The 17,564-nt window shown below is 52.0% G+C and overlaps 1 protein-coding gene across 1 annotated transcript; it reads left to right on the forward strand.

Moving 5' to 3' along the window:
• The first annotated feature begins 296 nt into the window (after positions 1–296).
• On the forward strand, positions 297–16,249 carry HRK (harakiri, BCL2 interacting protein). The gene is made up of 2 exons (XM_037511103.2): positions 297–628; positions 14,633–16,249. The coding sequence occupies exon 1, from the start codon at positions 297–299 to the stop codon at positions 570–572; it is 276 nt and encodes a 91-aa protein (XP_037367000.1). The 3' UTR covers positions 573–628; positions 14,633–16,249.
• Positions 16,250–17,564: the final 1,315 nt, after the last annotated feature.

Below are 17,564 nucleotides of genomic sequence, written 5' to 3' on the forward strand. Positions count from 1 at the left end.
CCCTCGCTGCCGGCGCCGCTAGGGTTAAAAGTTACCTCTCGGCTTCTTCTGCCTGCAGCCCCCCCCCGGGGCCGGATGATGTAACCCCCCTCCCCGCGCCCTCCCCGCCCCCCTTCACCATGTGACACTTTAATTAATAATAGCGCCGTCAGCACAACAAACGCACAACACAAGGAGAAACTTGGTGTCCAGGGGAGGCCCCCGGCGGCTGGAGCGCGGCGCAGGCGGGCGCGCAGGCCGGAGGGCGAGCAGGCGAGGGGCGGCCCGAGCGCGGGGAGGGAGCGAGGCGAGCGGTCATGTGCCCGTGCCCCCTGCACCGCGGCCGCGGCCCCCCGGCCGTGTGCGCCTGCAGCGCGGGCCGCCTGGGTCTGCGCTCGTCCGCCGCGCAGCTCACGGCCGCCCGGCTCAAGGCGCTCGGCGACGAGCTGCACCAGCGCACCATGTGGCGGCGCCGCGCGCGGAGCCGGAGGGCGCCGGCGCCCGGCGCGCTCCCCACCTACTGGCCCTGGCTGTGCGCGGCCGCGCAGGTGGCGGCGCTGGCGGCCTGGCTGCTCGGCAGGCGGAACTTGTAGGAACGCGGGGCTTCTTGGTGGGGCCGGAGCCGAGACCCAGCCGGAGCGAGCAACAGGTACGCGAGCGAGCGCGCGCGCGCCAGGGCGAGGCGGCTGGGGCCGGGAGACTCGGGGCTGGCCGGGGCGGGGAGCGGCAAGTTTGGCTCTCGGCGCTTCCTCGCATCTCCTTGATCCGCTCGCTCCGGCCGCCAGCAGCTCCGTCCACCTCCTGGCCACTCTCCGCCTCTCCTTCCAAATGTCAGGCCCACCATTGCTGTCTCCTCCGACTCCGTGAGCGCGCCGTGCCACTCCCTCCTGCGGGGTGGCTTGGGGAGGACTTTAGGCTCCAGCGTCCCCACCAGTCCCGCGACGACGCGCGGTGCAAGCAGAAGCGCGCTTCTTTGGTAGCGAGGTTGCAGGCCACGCCAAAGAATCCTGATCCGTCACGGTTTCAGGGACAAGGCACCCACCCCTTCTCCAAACCGCCTGCCGTCCCTAAGTGGCCGCCGGCTCCAAACCCTTCTCTGCTGAAGTGTCACTTCTCCAGTTTCTGCTCCCCATTCTCTGGCACCCCGAGCGCGTCTCAAGCCCTCCTTCCCCTCCAGGTTTCTGGCTGGCTCTCTCTCCCTGAGGCCCGTGCACTTTGCAGCTTCCTCCGTGCCGCCAACTTCTTCGCTCCTTCGCAGAGATGTCCCATTTAAGGCACTTGGCGGGACGCTTGGAGCCGAAATGGAGGAGGCGATCGATGCCCCTCGAAGGGCGCTGGAAGCTGGGCTCTCAGGGAAACTCTAAGGGGCATTAATGGAAGAACATCTGTGGAGCCCCTGGGTGCTAGGCCCCGCTGAGGGTGGGAATGTTTTGAGAGCTTGCTGTACGCGAGGCACTGCGTGGTGGGGGTTGGGGGTGGAGAGTGAGTTGAGCGCCTGGTCTGTCTGGTACCGTGGAAGAAAGGTACTGAACTCCTAGTGGGCCTTGGCCCTTGGGTCAGGGAATTGCTGAGCACCAGCTGTGCGCCTGGCACCGTACTAGGCGCTTTGGGGGAGCTATCCTGTAAGAATCATCTTTAAAGATTCTGGAATAGAGGGCAACGCTGCACAGAATGGGGGTGCAGAGAAGCAGGCTGAGCCCACTCTAGGTGGCTAAAGGGCTGGAAGGTGAAGGTCGAAGGTGACGAAGCCAGAGGCACAGGATGCCACGGCCCACGGATGCGCCGCGCTCGCGTCGAGGCCGGGCCCCGCCATGCGCCGACACCCTGGGAAGCTGGCGCGGCGCCCGCGGGCGAGGCCCGAGAGTCTGCGCCCGCGGAGAGAGGCGGCAGCCGGAGCGTGGGGGGTGGCAGCGCCCGGGGAGCTGCGGGGGTGCGCGGGGTGTGAGTCGGGAGCGCGGGCGACAGATGTCGCGTGGGCCGGCGCAGCCCGGGCGCTGGCGAAGAGAGGTGCGCGCTTCGGGGCGCTCTGAGCCCTGCTCCCAGAGGTCCCGGCGCTTCTCTCCCTCTCGGAAGAGAGACTTGGGGCTCCCTCCGTCGGAAGGGACCGGGCTGGGGCTGCGGAATCCCAGGGCAAGAAGTACATTTTGGACGGGCGGCTGGGAGCAGAAAAAGGGAGTCCAGCGCGAGTCGGGAAGCCCAAAGAGTGGAATTTAAGGAAAGGCAGAAAAAAGATGGGGAGGGAGGGAAAAAAAAAGAGAAGTGGAGACAAGTGGCAAGTTAGTGGGAGAGTGGCTTGCAAGGCCAGCTGGGCGGCAGAGGAATCTTGTAGGAATGGGGCGAGGGACACTGCTTCCCCGGTCGTGGGATCCAGGTGAGGTAGGGAGGCGCGCCCTTCCCGGGACGAGGCGGCGCGGGAGGCTCGGCGCTGCACCCCGCGGTGAGGACGCGCGGCCCGAGCCTGCTGGTGCGGCCCCTTCCCTGCCGGGAGGAGGAGGCTGCGGGCTGGGAGGTGGCCGGAGGCCTCCGCGAGCGCGCGCCTGGCAGGCGGTGCGCGCCCCTTTGCGCCCCGGCGCCGGGGAGGAGCTGCGAGAACCCGGCCCACCGGCGCGGGGGGCGGAGAGAAGTTTCGCCGGTGCGGTGTGAGCAGACGATGTCGCCGCGGTTTATGTCTCCCCCTCACTCTGCTTCTGCTCCAGACTTCCGTGCTGCGTCTAGACTCCAGGCCACCCTCTCACCACACCCCAGTGTTCTCCTTCCGCCTGCCGTTGCGCGCCCTGGCGCTCCCAGCAGCCGCACCTCCAGGATCCTCCCGCTTGGGGTGCCCAAACCCCAAAGCCCGGCGTCGCTTTCCTCTGGCGCAGCCTCTTCTGGACCCTGGCACTTGCGCAGCACCCCATTCCAGACCACCCAGCCCTGGTACCTATCCCTGGGTTCGTGCTCTCCCCGCCCCCCAGCCCCTATCTCCCCAGCCTATTATCTGCTGCTACAACCTTCTTGAGCGTCTTGCTCCCGCCTCGGCTAAGTTAGGAAGAAATGAAAGACAACCCACTGGAGAATTTGTTGAGTTTTTCGTGGGTCTCTCCGCTTTTCCTACCCTGGAGAAAAACCTGGGAAAGCTCATGGGAAGCTTAGGTGTTTCTGGGAAGCTGTGTCAGCCATGGAGGACAGAGAGTTCTCTTAGGCCTTCAGACAACCAAATGCAGGACATCAGTTTCAATGAACTTGTTTTGAGTTTGTGTGCGAGCAATACCTTTCTCAGAAATTATTAAAAACAAAAAACCTGAAGCTGTTAGGCCATACATGAAATGGGGACAATCACAGTACTTAATGCATAGGGCTTGTCAAGAGGGTTTATCAGAAAGCTCTAGAACTCTGCCTGGGGGAAAAAAGTGGACATAAATACCAGTGATCGTGAATGTGGTTATGCATTTAACGTCATTCTTTCCCAAAGTAGACAGCAGTTTCCCTTGTCATTGCTAGCAGAGCCACCATCTCTACTTGTATCCATGTCTTGGGGTATCCATGTCCAGCAGGCCACTACATAGTACAGTGGTTAAGAGCATGGGTTTAGGGATCAGATGGAACTGGATGTAAGTCTTAGCTCAGAAACTGGCTGGCAGTGTGACCTTGGGTAAGAACCCCAATGTCTCTGAGCCTTCAACTGGAGTTGTCTCTCCCAGGGTTTTGGGGGCGATGCTCGGAAAGCATCCATTTAAAGTGCCCAGTACAGTGCCTGGCACTTAGATCCTGCAGGAGGGGATGTTATGAAATAGTTAATGCCTCTTTTATTCTATCACAGAGGAAACTGAGGCAGAGCGAGTCCACCTGAGTGGTCTCAAAGGGATAGTGGCAAAGCTGGCAGTGGAATGGGGTTTTCTGTCTTTGAGGGGCTGCCTGTTGTGGCCCTCCTAGGGAGAGTCAGCAGAGGGTGATGGACTAAGAATTCCTGCACTAGTGAGATTCCCTTTTTCACAGAGCCTCGGGGGAGGCTGGGGAGGCTGGGGAGGCTGGGGAGGCTGGGAGGAAGATGGGTGTGATTTAACCAGTCACTGCTCCGATAATACGGGAGCAAGGGAACAAAAGATGCTTTATGGTGAGCGCTGGCTGGCGGAGGCGTGGGAGGGAGGGGGAAGCGTGCCTTGGGGGGGTGGGGAGGGAGAGAGAATGGAGCTGAGGAATCCAGCTGAGAGAGGGGGCCAGGGGAGGGCAGAATCTTGCCTTGGGACTGAGGAATAGGGGAGAGAGGGGGGGACTCTGCAGACCCAAGAGGCTATGTGGTCAGCGGCAAGGAAGATAATGGGCCAGCGGGAGCCTGCTTTAATGAATTAATGACGGCTGGCCCGCCAGCCAGGCATGCTAACTGGTTCTTGGCAGGTACTTTGGGGATTAAGTGGTTAAACCTGGAGGCTCATCCCTCAGGCCTCCCTCAGGCTGGATACACCCCTGCCTGGGTTACTTTTAGAGCCTGGAAGCCCGGGTTTCAGTTCTGAGAGAGGTGGGAGCAAGCCTAACGGAAGGAGACAGATGCTGGGGAGGAGCCCCTGGGAAGGGGCCAGATGTGCAGGACCCTGGCAGCCTTCCCACCACATGGTCCCTGTCTGGGTCACCAGCTTGCCTAGTGAGCGACCAGGTGACAGAGCTGTGGATGTAAAAACAGCCACACCCGGTGATAATTACACACCCAGATGTGGGCTGGATGGCTTTGGCAACTGCACCTCTGGTTGTTGAACAGTCCGCTTTTCAGAGCTTGGTTGGGGACAGAGGAGAGTGGGGGCTTCCGTTTCCTCTCTGGCACATCACATCATCAGTGGGACAGGATTTCAGTGGCCAGTGGGCTGCCCCTGTGCCCCTAGCTCCTGGCCACTTGCTTGTCACACAGCAGGTTCACAATTACAACGTAGTGAACACATGAATCAGACAAGAGCTATGCAAGAGTTACTACTATTTCCCAAACTGAGCTGCTTTCGGTGAGTCCGCTATTAATTATTGAGTATCTACTGTGTGCAAGGCACAGTGGGCACAGGAAGGACTAAGACATAGAAGCCCCTGCTCTCATGGAGCCTACATTTTAGTGGGAAGAGACAGAGAAGTCAGTAAAGATTTCAGTACTACCGCTGTGTGGCAAATTACTCCACAACATAGTGATTTAAAGCAGTTATTTTATGCTCAAACATTTTGTGCATTAAGAAGTGGGAGAAGGGCCTCCCTGGTGGCTCAAGGGGTTCAGACGCAAACTATGAAGCTATCCACAGCCACTGCAACACAAGTTTGATCCCTGGCCAGGGAGCTAACCACACGGTGCAGCAGATCTCTCCTGACTGGCCTGCTCCTCCCCTCAGCAGTGTATTTTAGTCAGTCTGCCTGTTCTGTTTCCCACTCTGTCTCTGGTGAATCCTCTCTCTCTCTCTCTCTCTCTCTCTCTCTCTCTCTCTCTCTCTCTCTCTCACACACACACACACACACACACACACACACACCCCGCCCAGCACCTCTGGCCTGTACCCCAGTTCTTGCATGCATGCATAAATAAATCTTTAAAAAAAAAAAAAAAGAAGTGGGAGAAGACAAATGACTTGTCTCTACTCCAGGCGGGAGGGAGGCTGCAGTCTTGGTGGGGGAATCTCCATGCCCAATCTCCATCACCATCACCTGGGAAAGCCAATCAGAGCATCTGCATTTAGCCTCTTCTGTGACCTGGCCCTCCTCACTGCAGGGCGCCTCTGGGTGGCTGGATTCAGATCTGGTGACTCCAAGCTCCAAATGCAAGGGTTGGGGCACCAGGTGGAAGCCGCTTTGCCTTTTCTGACCCAGCTTCAGAAGTCACTATTGGTTAGAAGGGAGTCACAGGCTGCCCCAGATCCAAGGGGAGTGGAATTAGGTACCTATACTTAGGTGAGCAGCAAGGTCTAGAATAGCATGTGGGACAGGAGCTAGGGTGACCACCTTTGGGTGGTGCAGTCTCGCACAGAGATCATTGGAGGAAGTGGCCAGGGCTCTGAAGGTAACATGTGAAGGTGATGTAATAGAGATGGGGGGAGTCCTTATCTGCAGTGGTTAGGGACGACCACTTTGAGGAAGAACCAGGGAACTAGTACTTGAATGACAAGGAGGAGCCAGCCACCTGCAAGAAAGGTGTTCAGGGTCCTGGAGGTGAGACTTTGCACAGTATGTTTGAGAAGAGAAAAATGAGCTGTGAACTTGGGGATGATGTCAGAGAGGTAGGCAGAGGCTAGATCAGGCTGTGATGGGGGGGTGGGGTGAGTTTTGTTCTAGGTGCCATGGAAGAAAGGAGTGAGAAAAGCGAGCTCAGAGATCCTGTTTTAAGAAAAGGGAGTCTTGGGGCCTCCCTAGTGGCACAAGGGGTTAAGATGCAACCTATGAAGCTATTCGCAGCCACTGCAGCACAAGTTCGATCCTTGGGCAGGGAGCTGCCCACATGGGGCAGCAGACCTCTCCTGACTCGCCCGCTGCTCCCCTCAGCAGTGTATTTCAGTCAGTCTGCCTGTTCCCCACTCTGTCTCTGGTGAATCCTCTCACCCCATCTCTGGCCTGTACCCCAGTTCTTGTATGCATAAACAATCTTAAAAAAAGGGGAGTCTTGAGTGCTAACAGCAAATGTGATGGGACACAGTACAGGGGGCTAAGAAATTTCACCCTTCAATTGAGTGCTGTTCCCCTTCTCTCCTAGATTGGTGCCCCTGTGGTTGGTTGGGGGTCTGTGTTTTAGCCCACATGAGGGAGAGGCATCCTTTTACTACTGCTGGATACCCCGGAAAAGAGAAAGCCCCTTCCCCCACCCATGGAGAGATAAATAGGTTGCTCCCGCAGGCCACAGAATAGGCAGGATGGAATTCAATTGCTTTGGGAAACTTTATGTCATATTCCCAAGTTTTTTCTTGATTACAAAACAGATTACAAGTTCAATATCAAATATTGGGGAAATGCTGTTTCAAGGAAAAATATAGTCTGTTATTTTTATCTCATTATGCATTAACATTTTGATAGATTTTACTCCGTTAAAATATAAATGCATGGATACTTCAACCCATGGAAACACTTTCAGTATGCTGTCTGTAACCTGACCTTTTCCGAACATCACAGCCATTTCTCCATGCCTTGTAATATTTGCTGTTTCCTACAACACACTTCTTAGAGGTTACTCAGTACCCTGTTATGTGGCTGACCCATCATTTGCTGTCCCAATCCACTATTTAATGGCTTGCAACGGGATGGAGACTGTCACACTTTGTGTATAATTCACAGCTGATTCTTGTAAAAATGCCCACAAGAGGAACTTCGATATCAAAGTGTATGGAAATATTATAATAAAGGTTATCTAAAGGGGATAAAGTCTTGTGGTAAGTCTCCAAAGAAGCTTTTTATTTTTTTGAAATTTATTTATTTATTTATTTATTTATTTATTTATTTATTTATTTATTTATAGAACTGGGGTACAGGCCAGAGGTGCAGGGTGTGAGAGGATTCATCAGAGACAGAGTGGGGAGCAGAACAGGCAGATCTACTAAAACACACTGCTGAGGGGAGCAGCGGGCAAGACAGGAGAGGTCTGCTGTGCCATGTGGGTCAGCTCCCTGGCTGGGGATGGAACTCAGGTTGTAGCAATGATAGTGCTGAGACTTAACCCCTAGGCTACCAGGGAGGCCCCAAAAAGGCTCTTTAGACACACCACTTGTTCCCATGTCACTGGTCTCTCTCTACATAATATGGTTATCAGCTTGACTCTTGAGCTGGCTGCTGCTGTCCTCAGCTAAACCTGTTATCTTTCTGTGGAATGTTCTTGCTCAACCACATCTCTAGCCACTGCAGGGGTGCATAAAGCATGAACGACTCCTTGCAGGCCCATCTCAAGGCTCCAAGGCATGGCAATGCCACTAAGGTTTGGGGGGCTTTCCCGGCTGCCCGGTTGTACCTTTCATGTGGCATAGCCATGCACCACGTTCCTCTGCTATTCCTGGCTCTAACACATAAGGTGCTTAATACATACTGAGGGGTGCCAGCATACCGATGATGGGGAAACTTAGACAAAGCGACTTTGGGCGTCTTCAGAGAGTGGGAATGTGTCAGGGGCAATGGATGGATTTAAGAGAGGTGCCCATTTTTAAAGATAGCCCAGATTTAAAATATTTTAGTCTGTTGGCACAGCAGGGGACCTAATTCTTGATTCAGAAGATTTAATCACTGGTAATTGTCTTACTCACCCAGATTTTATGCCAAGTCAGGACAGCTTGGTGGAAAGACCTGCACTTTGGAGTCAGGCTGACTTACAGATCCAGTCAGGATCTGCCCCTTACTATTGTGTGTCACTAGACATGTGCCTTCACCTCCCCGGCTGTAGGAGGCAGGTCCCGGATGTTCAGGAAATGGTATATGATGGTGTGGGATATGCCTTGTTCTTATGTGGTGTAGAGTTTAGTCCTTGGGCCCATATTCATAAGATGGTGGGCATTTGCAGGAGCTTTTCCGAATCTGCATAGAGCAGTTGCTAGTCCTGCCTCCCTCCCTCTGTGCTCACCAACAGCCACTGTGCTCACACTTGGAGAACCTCCAGGGGCAAGACTTACCCCTCTGGATGACTTGACCTCCAGGTCTCCTGAGGTGCCAGTCATGTCTGTTCTGTCCATCTTCCTGTCCCAGCTCTGACGTGGTGACCAGCATGAGAAGGCATTCACCACCTACGGAATGAACAGATGGATGGATGGATGGATGATGATTGGATAGATGGATGGATTTGAAGGAGGCTTTGGGGAATCTGGGAACTCCCAGAAATTAGACCCAAAACTGGCTGATTTCTTACATCCCTGGGTTTGCCTGCCCCACCACACACTTGAGAGAGAAACCATAGCTTTGATCCCAATCTCAAAAGATCTCTGACCCTAACAGTTTCTAGAAACAGCCAGAATGAGAGAGATCTTTATAGATCACCTAACCCAACTCCCTCACTTTACCGACAGGGAAACAGCAAATGAGGCCCAGAGGTACAGGTTAAAGTGAGGCAAGCTTAAATGATGATTCTCAGAATAAAAGTCAACGGCTGTGGTGTGACACTTGCAAGTTAGGCATTTTCATGGAGAGTCTGTATTCCCGGTTTTTCTTGGGAAAAGGGTAAAATCTGACATTGCTGAGTCTGTATTCCCGTGTGGCAGCGAAAGGTGAAGAGAACTGTGGGAAACCTGCTTCATGGGACACAAACTCCCCAGATTCCCCCTTCTGCCCTCCCCCACTTTGCTAGGCCCAGTGCTTCTCAAAATTCGACCCCTGACTTAGGGAACACCCTGCCAGCCATCCCTGAGGCACACACACTCCCACACGAATCCTATTTTAAATAAATGAGATCATGCCCTTATGCTGTTTCATAACCTGCTTCCCCCCTCCCCCACTAGAAATAGTTTGCTGAGATCTTTCATGTCAACAGAGAAAGGTTTCCATCATCCTCGCTAATAGCCACATGGTGTCCCATTGCTGGGATGGACCATGGTTTACTTCCTTGGCACCTGCCCAGGAACATTTGTTTCCTGTGTTCTGATGGTGTGGCTGAGGTGGAGTGAACATTCTGGTTTGGACATCTTTGCAAAAAAGTTCCTGGAGGTAAAATTGTTGGATCAAAGCATGTGCATGTTTAAAATATGTGATACCTAAGGCAAGATTCAGAAGGGATGGCCCATTTGATTGGTCCATCCAGTGCTGTCCCACCTCTTCCTAGCTCTCAGCGTTTACCCTTCGGGAAGTGAAGTGAGTTTGGCATTCAAGGCCCACATGCCATAAAATCACATTGGCTGGGAGCTGAGTTCTCTGATCTCTCTTTGCAGACTTTACATGATCACTGTGCATCAAGAGCTCCAGTGACTGCTCACCCATGGCAGGGGGCTGGGCCGGCCAGAGGAGATACTTCCTCCAGGAGCAGCTCTGTGCCTCTTCCTTACTCTCGCTCCCCAAATCTAGCCTGCTGCTTTTTCAGCCCCTCTCCCTGTCCCCCACAGAGTGTCCTCAGCACCCAGCTTCCTAATTGGGCAGCATGAGCATGGAGCATGCATGGAATGCCATGCACCTTAGGACTGTTCACCTGTATCACCTGAACCCCAAGGTCAAAATCAACCTGCTAAAAATAAAACCAAAAGAGGAAGAGCACTAGCTCACTAGCTCACTTATTCACTGCCACTCAAAGGTTGAATTAAGCACCTACTCTGTGCTGGGCATTGTGTTAGGCTCTGCGGACGTCACACAGGGAGGGGGACATGGTGTCTAAATGCACAGAAAATATTCTGGGAGACTTAGAAGTGGAGTGAAGGGGATTTTCCTTTTATTTTTAAATCCTTCTCTGAACTTGGCACTTTCCCCTTTGCAAAGAGCAAGTGCAAAAGAAGTACTTTTCTAATTGAACATTAGGGTCTCTAGGAGGGAAACCAAGAACCCTAACTCCCCTCAGCTAGAGGGGCAGAGAGTGAGCCTCCTGCCTCATCTCTTGCCACAGGGGCCTCAGCCTTCACATCCCTCTGCTCTCGCCCCAGAAGGCAGGGCTCTGAGGCTTCCCCTTCTCCCCCGCTGCCCGCCTCCCCTTTCCACATTGTGGGTGAAAAGTGGAAATAGGAATGATTTAAAAAAGGCGTTTCATGAATCTCTTCAGTCATGAGCTTATTAGGTTGTGAGTCAGCCTTTCAGAAAGTTCTTTATGAGCCAAGTTTGAGGGAAAATAACCCAAGCCACAGGACAGAGGGGAGTGCAGAGAGGGAGCCACGATTTTAAAATAGTGTGAAATTGTCTGGTTACTGCTGGCTCCCTGAAAAAGGAATAAAAAGATACAGAAGTGAAGTATGTAATAGAAAGTATTGCAGGTGCCTTTATATTGTGTCCCCCAAAGCCACTCCCTGAGAGTGGGGGGTAACTCACAGTCTGGTGTATTTTGTTGTTATGTAATAGCAAAATAACAAGAAGTTCAAACTTTACCATGTGCTGGTATGAAGTACCTCTAGCTTTGTTAACACTTTAGTCCTCACATGAACCCTCTGAGATTTGCTATATGCTCTCTTTTCTCTAGGAGGAAACTGAGGCCCAGAGAGGTTAAGTAACTGGCCCAACACCACACAGCTTTTCAGAGCCTGAATGAGATTCCATCTCAGGCATCTGGCGCTAGAGTCTGTGCTTTGAACCATCACATTAGCTTGCCTCTCTGCCGTCCCTTTTATATGGAGATAAGCACACACACACACACACACACACACACACACACACGCATGCAGGTAAAGAGATCTGGGACTATGCTATTTGGCCACTTACCCTCTTCAGTTAAGAGTCCTGGCCACTCTGTCCCAGCACATGTAGCTTTACCTCTTTCTAAGGTCTTCTTGCACATTTGCATGACAACTGCCCCCTAGCCAGGGGGTCCAATGTAAGATGCCCCAGGAAGGTGTGCACACACCTGCCTTCTGCTTGTGGGATTTGGTGCCCTGGTGTCTAGCGGCTCGTTGGTGCTGCGCTCCTGATGTTGACTTTTCACCGTGGACGCCGAGCTTGTCACCAACCGCAATTTGTCTAGTTTTAGCAGCTCTGAAAAACTCTTGGGAAGATTCATCAGCAACTCAGTGATTTACTGAGTTGAAAGTGAAAATGGGTGCTGTTTTTGTAAGAAGATGCCGTTCCTTTCAGGGATCACAGGCTTTAAAAATATAGTTTCTTTCACCTTTCCTGACCCTGGAAGTCAGCTCACATGCAGAGGCAGCTTCAGTTCTCACGAAGTTCTGGGGCAGGGATTCCCTCATACCCGCTCAGGCACTTTTCCACCTTCTTTCTTCCAAACATGGACAAAACACGGACATGCTTCTTCAAGGCCCATGCTTCTTCTACATGGGCAAAGCCTGTTGCCCCTCTGAAGCTTTGCTGGCGGACATCAGCGCATCCTGACTTCTGGGCTAGAAACACACCTGCGGACCATGGCTTTGTGGGGTTCTGGCCTCTGGCATGTGCTGCCTTCCCTGGTAAAACTGGAGACACGGGGGTTAAAGACAGCACTATCAAGCTCTCGCCAGCCACTGCAGCACATGTTCGGTCCCCAGCCAGGGAGCTACCCACATGGCACAGTTGACCTCCCTGCCTCGCCCGCTGCTCCCCTCAGCAGTGTATTTCAGTCAATCCGCCTGTTCTGCTCCCCATACCTGTGCTTAAGGCCACATGATCATCTTAGGCTGAGACCATGGGGTGCCAATGACTCCTCCTGTAGGTCAGTGTGGTTAGAAACCCACACAGTAAGATTTTTATTTTATTTTTATTTTTTAATTATTATTTTATTATATATAATTCTTACATCATTTTTCCTTTTTGCACAATGTATGCATTTTCATTTTGGTTATATTCCCCGTACCGTTCCCACGCCCCTTATTTTGACTCTAAGATTTTTAAGGACTGCAGACTGGCTTCTATAAACTGAGTCGAGTGTGTTTTGTCGACCGAGTTGGTGGATGACGCTGACTCGGTACCCATGGAGGTGCTCTGTGGTAAGGCAGGGGTCCTGGGGTGCCTTCACCCTCACGGATAGGAGGGGACCTGAGGGGTAGATGGGGGCAGGAGGGGAAAGGACTACAGAGGTCTTTTGCCTTCAAGCAAAAGGTTGAGGGCCTTATGACTGTCAGCTGATGTAGATCGTGGGGTCCATGTGTTTCTGGCTCATCTTTTCCATGCAGTCATATGTATTGGCCCTGGTCCCAGTAAGAGGCAGAGAGCACCCCAAAACTGAGCGATTGGAGGGGAATTCATTGGAAGACTGAAAACCAAGGTGTGGGTAGGGCTTAGGAAACCAGTAAGGGCTAACGCACTACCCCAGGGCTGGCAACACGGGGCAGAGGTTTCCGCTCTGGCCCGCCCGGGTGAGGCCAGGGAAGGGGGTCTGGAGCCTGCAGGGCCTGGAGTGGAACCAGAGAGCCGCCTGGCAGGCGCGGTGGCAATCTGTGGCCCACAGGAAGGGAGCTGGGGGAACAAATACCCTGATCTCTCTGTCCCCTCACTGCCTTCTGTTGACTGGGGCCTGGCAGGAAGCCGGAGGCCAAGGGAGCCTGTTGGTACAAACGCGTCATTATCCCTGACAGAATCCCGACCCGAGTCATGGCGGGATCTCTCTCCCGCTTCCCCTCCTGCACCACTTGGTGTGTATTACTCATTCGGCAGTTCTTACGCCACCTGCTTTAGAGCATTGTGTGAAATGGTTTGCTCTCCTCTGCTAACTTGCAGCTCCGAACCTCCACGCTCCCCAGGCCCCACCGCCAGTCTTGGCATGAGCCTTGCCAGGCTCCCTCTGGGCCCCTGCCTAGTGTGGTCTTCCATTCCCCTGTGCCTCCCCTGGGCCTGTGTCTTCTCCTTTCTCCACCCACTTCTCCCCTTTGCCCCATCCTCCCTGGAGCCCGCCCTCCCCTCTCCCGCTCCTGCTCCAGATATAATTCACCTGCCATAAAATCTACCCTTTAAAGTGTACACATCAATGGCTTTTATTATAGCTCCTCAATCAATTTTAGAGCATTTTCATTTTTCCAATAGAAACCTTGCACCGCCCATTAGGAGTCACTCCCCAACGTCTCCCAGTCCACCCTTCCTTGCCCTGCCCATAGGCAAACACTCATTTACTTTGCACCTCTAGAGATGTGTCTCTTGTTGACATCCATAGAAACAGAATCCTGCAATATTTGCCCTTTCATGCCTGGCCTCTTTTATTTAGCATAATGTGTAGAGTGTATTGGTGCTTCGTTCTTTTTCACGGTCGAATAATATTCCACTGCATGGATATACCTGGTTTTGTTTATGCCTTCATCAGTGGATGGGCATTTGGGTTGCTCCACTTTTTGGCTACGATGAATAATGCTGCTGTGAACATTTGTGTGCAAGTTTTTTGTGTGGACGTGGGTCTTCCATTTTTTGGGGTATGTGCAGGTTTTTCCTGCCCTGCCTGGAGTGCCTCTGTCTATCCCTGCTAACTCCCTAGCATCCTTCATCACTCAGCAGGGATGTGCCTCTTCCTCTGTGGTGCTTGCTCTGACTCCCCCTCCCTCGCAGCAGTGGCCTCCCCTCCGGGCTCCCAGAGCCTGTGTTTACCTACATTGCATGCTCTTCACATGACATTGTCATTATCAATTCCTCATCTCCCTCCGTTGGCCTCTGAGCCCCTTAAGGGAAAGAACTATGTCATTGTATCTAGAGCACCTGGGGCAGTGCTTAGCCTGTTGGGAGTGAATGAATGAATAAGAATAAAAGCAGAGACTGTCTTACAAGCCTGTCTTGAATATGGATCTATGAAATGGATAGATGAAGGTCCCCTTGCTGTTTTTGCAGGGTCAAGAAGGTAGCAAGTCTTTTCATTCTCTCTTTTTTATCACCAAAGGTGTCTATGTAAACATTCAGGTCAGGAAACAGAGAGGGAAGTATGTGTGTGTGTGTGTGTGTGTGTGTGTGTGTGTGTGTGTGCAAATGTCTGCCCATAAAGGTTGCTATGTGGGCAGAGTTTTGGGGGGAACTTTCCTCCCAAACCAGAGCTTTGTATCTAGCAGTTTCCCCCCCCACCCCCCTCCCCACGCTCTGGGCTGGCTGTGCAGAGGCTCAAGGCACTGACGTCATCCCACGTGCCTACTGACCGAAATACAAATCTCTCTCTCTGCAGGTTGGTGAAAACCCTGTGTCCTTGGAGAAAGCTGGTTCCCGTTTTCCTGAGGGGGAGCCCAGAGCTTGAAAGGCCGCGGTTGGCACTTCGAGAAGGAAGTGGAGGATAAAGACAGCACCTGGAGCAATAGCAGAAACATAGAACGGGACTGGGGAAGCCCTTTGGATATCCAGCTGCAGAAACAGACACCCCAATGCTATTTACATACAGCTCTATATATAAAAAAGAAAATATGAATATTACTACTCAGTGCATGCCTTGTCGAGGACGTGTCCCTCCCTTTTCTGCACCTTCCGATGTGAACTTTGACACCCTTTCATGTCTGGGGCACTGGAAGACAGATGCCTGCTGTGTACCTAGAAAATCTGCAAAAACTGGTGGGAGTAAGTCTCAGAGTCGACCAGCCGCCTGGGGAGGGATGCTGGTGGGGTGAGAGGTGAAATCGCAAAAGGCAAAATAGACAAAAATAAAGGGAGGAGGACTTGAGGCCAATTTCTAAGGGCGGTCTGGGCGATCTCCATTTCTGAAAGTCTTGACGAGTCTGCCCCCCTCTCTGTACTGACCTATCTAGCTAGCTAGTCCCACTGCCTCATCAAGACAAATGGGATTTTTTTTCTTACCGATCTGGTGTCTCTGGTGCTTCACTTAAATTTTGCTGGTGCTAAGTGTGTTCTTGCTGGTGCTGCCAGGGATTTGTGTTGCCAGACCTGGCAGGCCAGGGGACAAGAGAGATTTCTATTTTGCTGTTTTGGATTTTTTTTTAAGGGATGAGTTGCAAAAGTGCCACTTGAGAGTCTCTTTCTCTGTGTGGGGACAAATATCCAGAGGTGTTTGGGAGCAAACTGTGGCGCCTGGGAGGGAGCTGAGGAGGACATGACATTAAGTGGCTTTCTGGTTATAAGGTAGAAAGCTGACCTTACGTGTGACTTGTTTGCTATCTCCTCCACCCCCGCAAAAGTACCCTGGGAGTTCAGCCCACAGCCTCCCTTTCTCCCTGTGGGGATTTCAGGGCTTAGGTTTTATAGATTAAAGAGCCAAGAAACGGCTCTCTTCTTCTGGTCAAGGGTGACTTACAAGCAAGGGATGTTAGGGGCGGGATGGGTCATTTAAATGAAATGCACCAGCATCTCACTGACTGACAAGAAGGTCTGTTTTTTTTTTTTTTTTCCCCAGGATAAGCTACTATTTTCAGAAGTTTCTAGAAGGGCTAAAAGAAAATGTGTGCTGAACTGAGACTTGGCTGCAAAGACTCTTCAGGGAGCAATGATTATTTTTTTGGCTTTCATTTAAGGAAAAAAACCCAACAAAACAGGTATTAGTCCTCTGTGCAGGGTTAGCTGAGATGGTGAGGTGCCAGGGTGCAGATTCAGACAGTCGTTGTCCATGGCTGGATTTGCAGGTCGCTGCCCTGTACTGACGAACAGGGGGTGGACCGGGCTGGTTAACAGATGCCCTTCCAGTTCTCAGAGGCCAACAGAGGGATCAGCCATTGTTAAAGTTGACACAGAGCTGAAATGGGAATTATCCCCATAGGCTTTGCTGAAAATTACCAGGTCTTTTAGAACATAGGACCTTTCAATGCTGCTGCAAGCTGGGAGCTGTCTTTCTTGCTTTTTTTTTTTTTTTTTTTTTTTAAACAAAATCCATGCCTTATGTTTTCCTAAATAGCCCTTTAGAGGAAAATGCAATCCAGAACTGCTGAAGGTAAGGGCAGCTTCTCCTAACCCCAGACAGCTTGAAACTCAGCACAGTGGGGAGGAAAGCTTGTTTACGGGGAACTTGGGGGAACTTGTTTCCCTTCAATGCTGGAGCTCTCCCTGCAGTTAGTTTAGGGGGGGGTAGAGGGGTGTGTACGTAGTGTCTGCAGAAAGTCGCAGGCAACACCCCCCTCCTCGAAGCCAAAAACATAGAGAGGGCAGATTAATTAAAATGACATGAAATAGCCTCTGCTTATATTGTTACTTTCCTAGCCAAACACTGGGGTTTTTTCAGCTCACCCCATTTTCTGGGGAGGGGGTTTTCATGATTGGTGCAGTTGCGGCTCCCTGCTGTGCTTTCAAGACCTCAGTGGAGCCACATAAACCACCTAGGCACAGGGACAGGTGAAAGGTCAGAAATCCCTTTTTCAACCCTGGCTTGCCTACTAGCTTATGACATGTCTGCTGGAGGATCCAAACTCCTAATACTGGGGTCGGCATTTCAGGCAATTTTGATTTCAATGAAGCCACGATGCTGAGAGAACTGGGCACCCATGACCTCCTGATGGAGCTTTACAGCCAAGTCCCTTGTATATATTCTCTTGTATTAATAGAAACTGTGTATTTATCTAATCCTGGCTTTTTCTTGCACATCATTAATTTGAGTGCACTTCTCGACCACCCCGATTTTTGACAAGGGGTTGTTTTTAATGCTTGTTTTTATATGAGATTTGACTTCTTGATGGACATTTGTATTAGGAAATTGAAGCATGATATATATGTATATATTGTCTCCACCGTCTCTCCTGTTGCATTACTTGGATTGCATGAGATAGTGGGGTGGTGGTTTTGTGTTTTTTTAAAAAAATATTTCCACAGTGTGCAAAGTGCTGGCACCATCCTTCCCTCTCCCCCCTCCCTTTTCTCTGGCTGCCAAGGAGTCATTGATTTTGATTAGCTTCACTGCAGAGCGTCTGTGAAGAGAGAGGGAGGGAGGGAGGCTTTGAAATAAATTTTAAAAAAGACCTCATATCGGGTTTCAGCAGACAGCAGTGTGTGTGTGTGTGTGTGTGTGTGTGTGTGTGTGTCTGTGCAAAGCAGAGGGAGGCCTCTGAGATCATCGTTTAGGTAGCTTGCTGCATAATGAGGTGAGGAGCCAATGGCAGGGCCTCTTTCCTCACCATGCTGCTTGTTCTGAGAGTGGGGGTCCAGGAGCCAGACAGGTAGGAGCTTCC

This window comes from Talpa occidentalis, unplaced genomic scaffold (assembly GCF_014898055.3).
Source record: "Talpa occidentalis isolate TD23 unplaced genomic scaffold, MPIMG_talOcc4v2.1 talOcc4.14, whole genome shotgun sequence".
In the NCBI taxonomy this organism is placed as follows: Eukaryota; Metazoa; Chordata; class Mammalia; order Eulipotyphla; family Talpidae; genus Talpa; species Talpa occidentalis.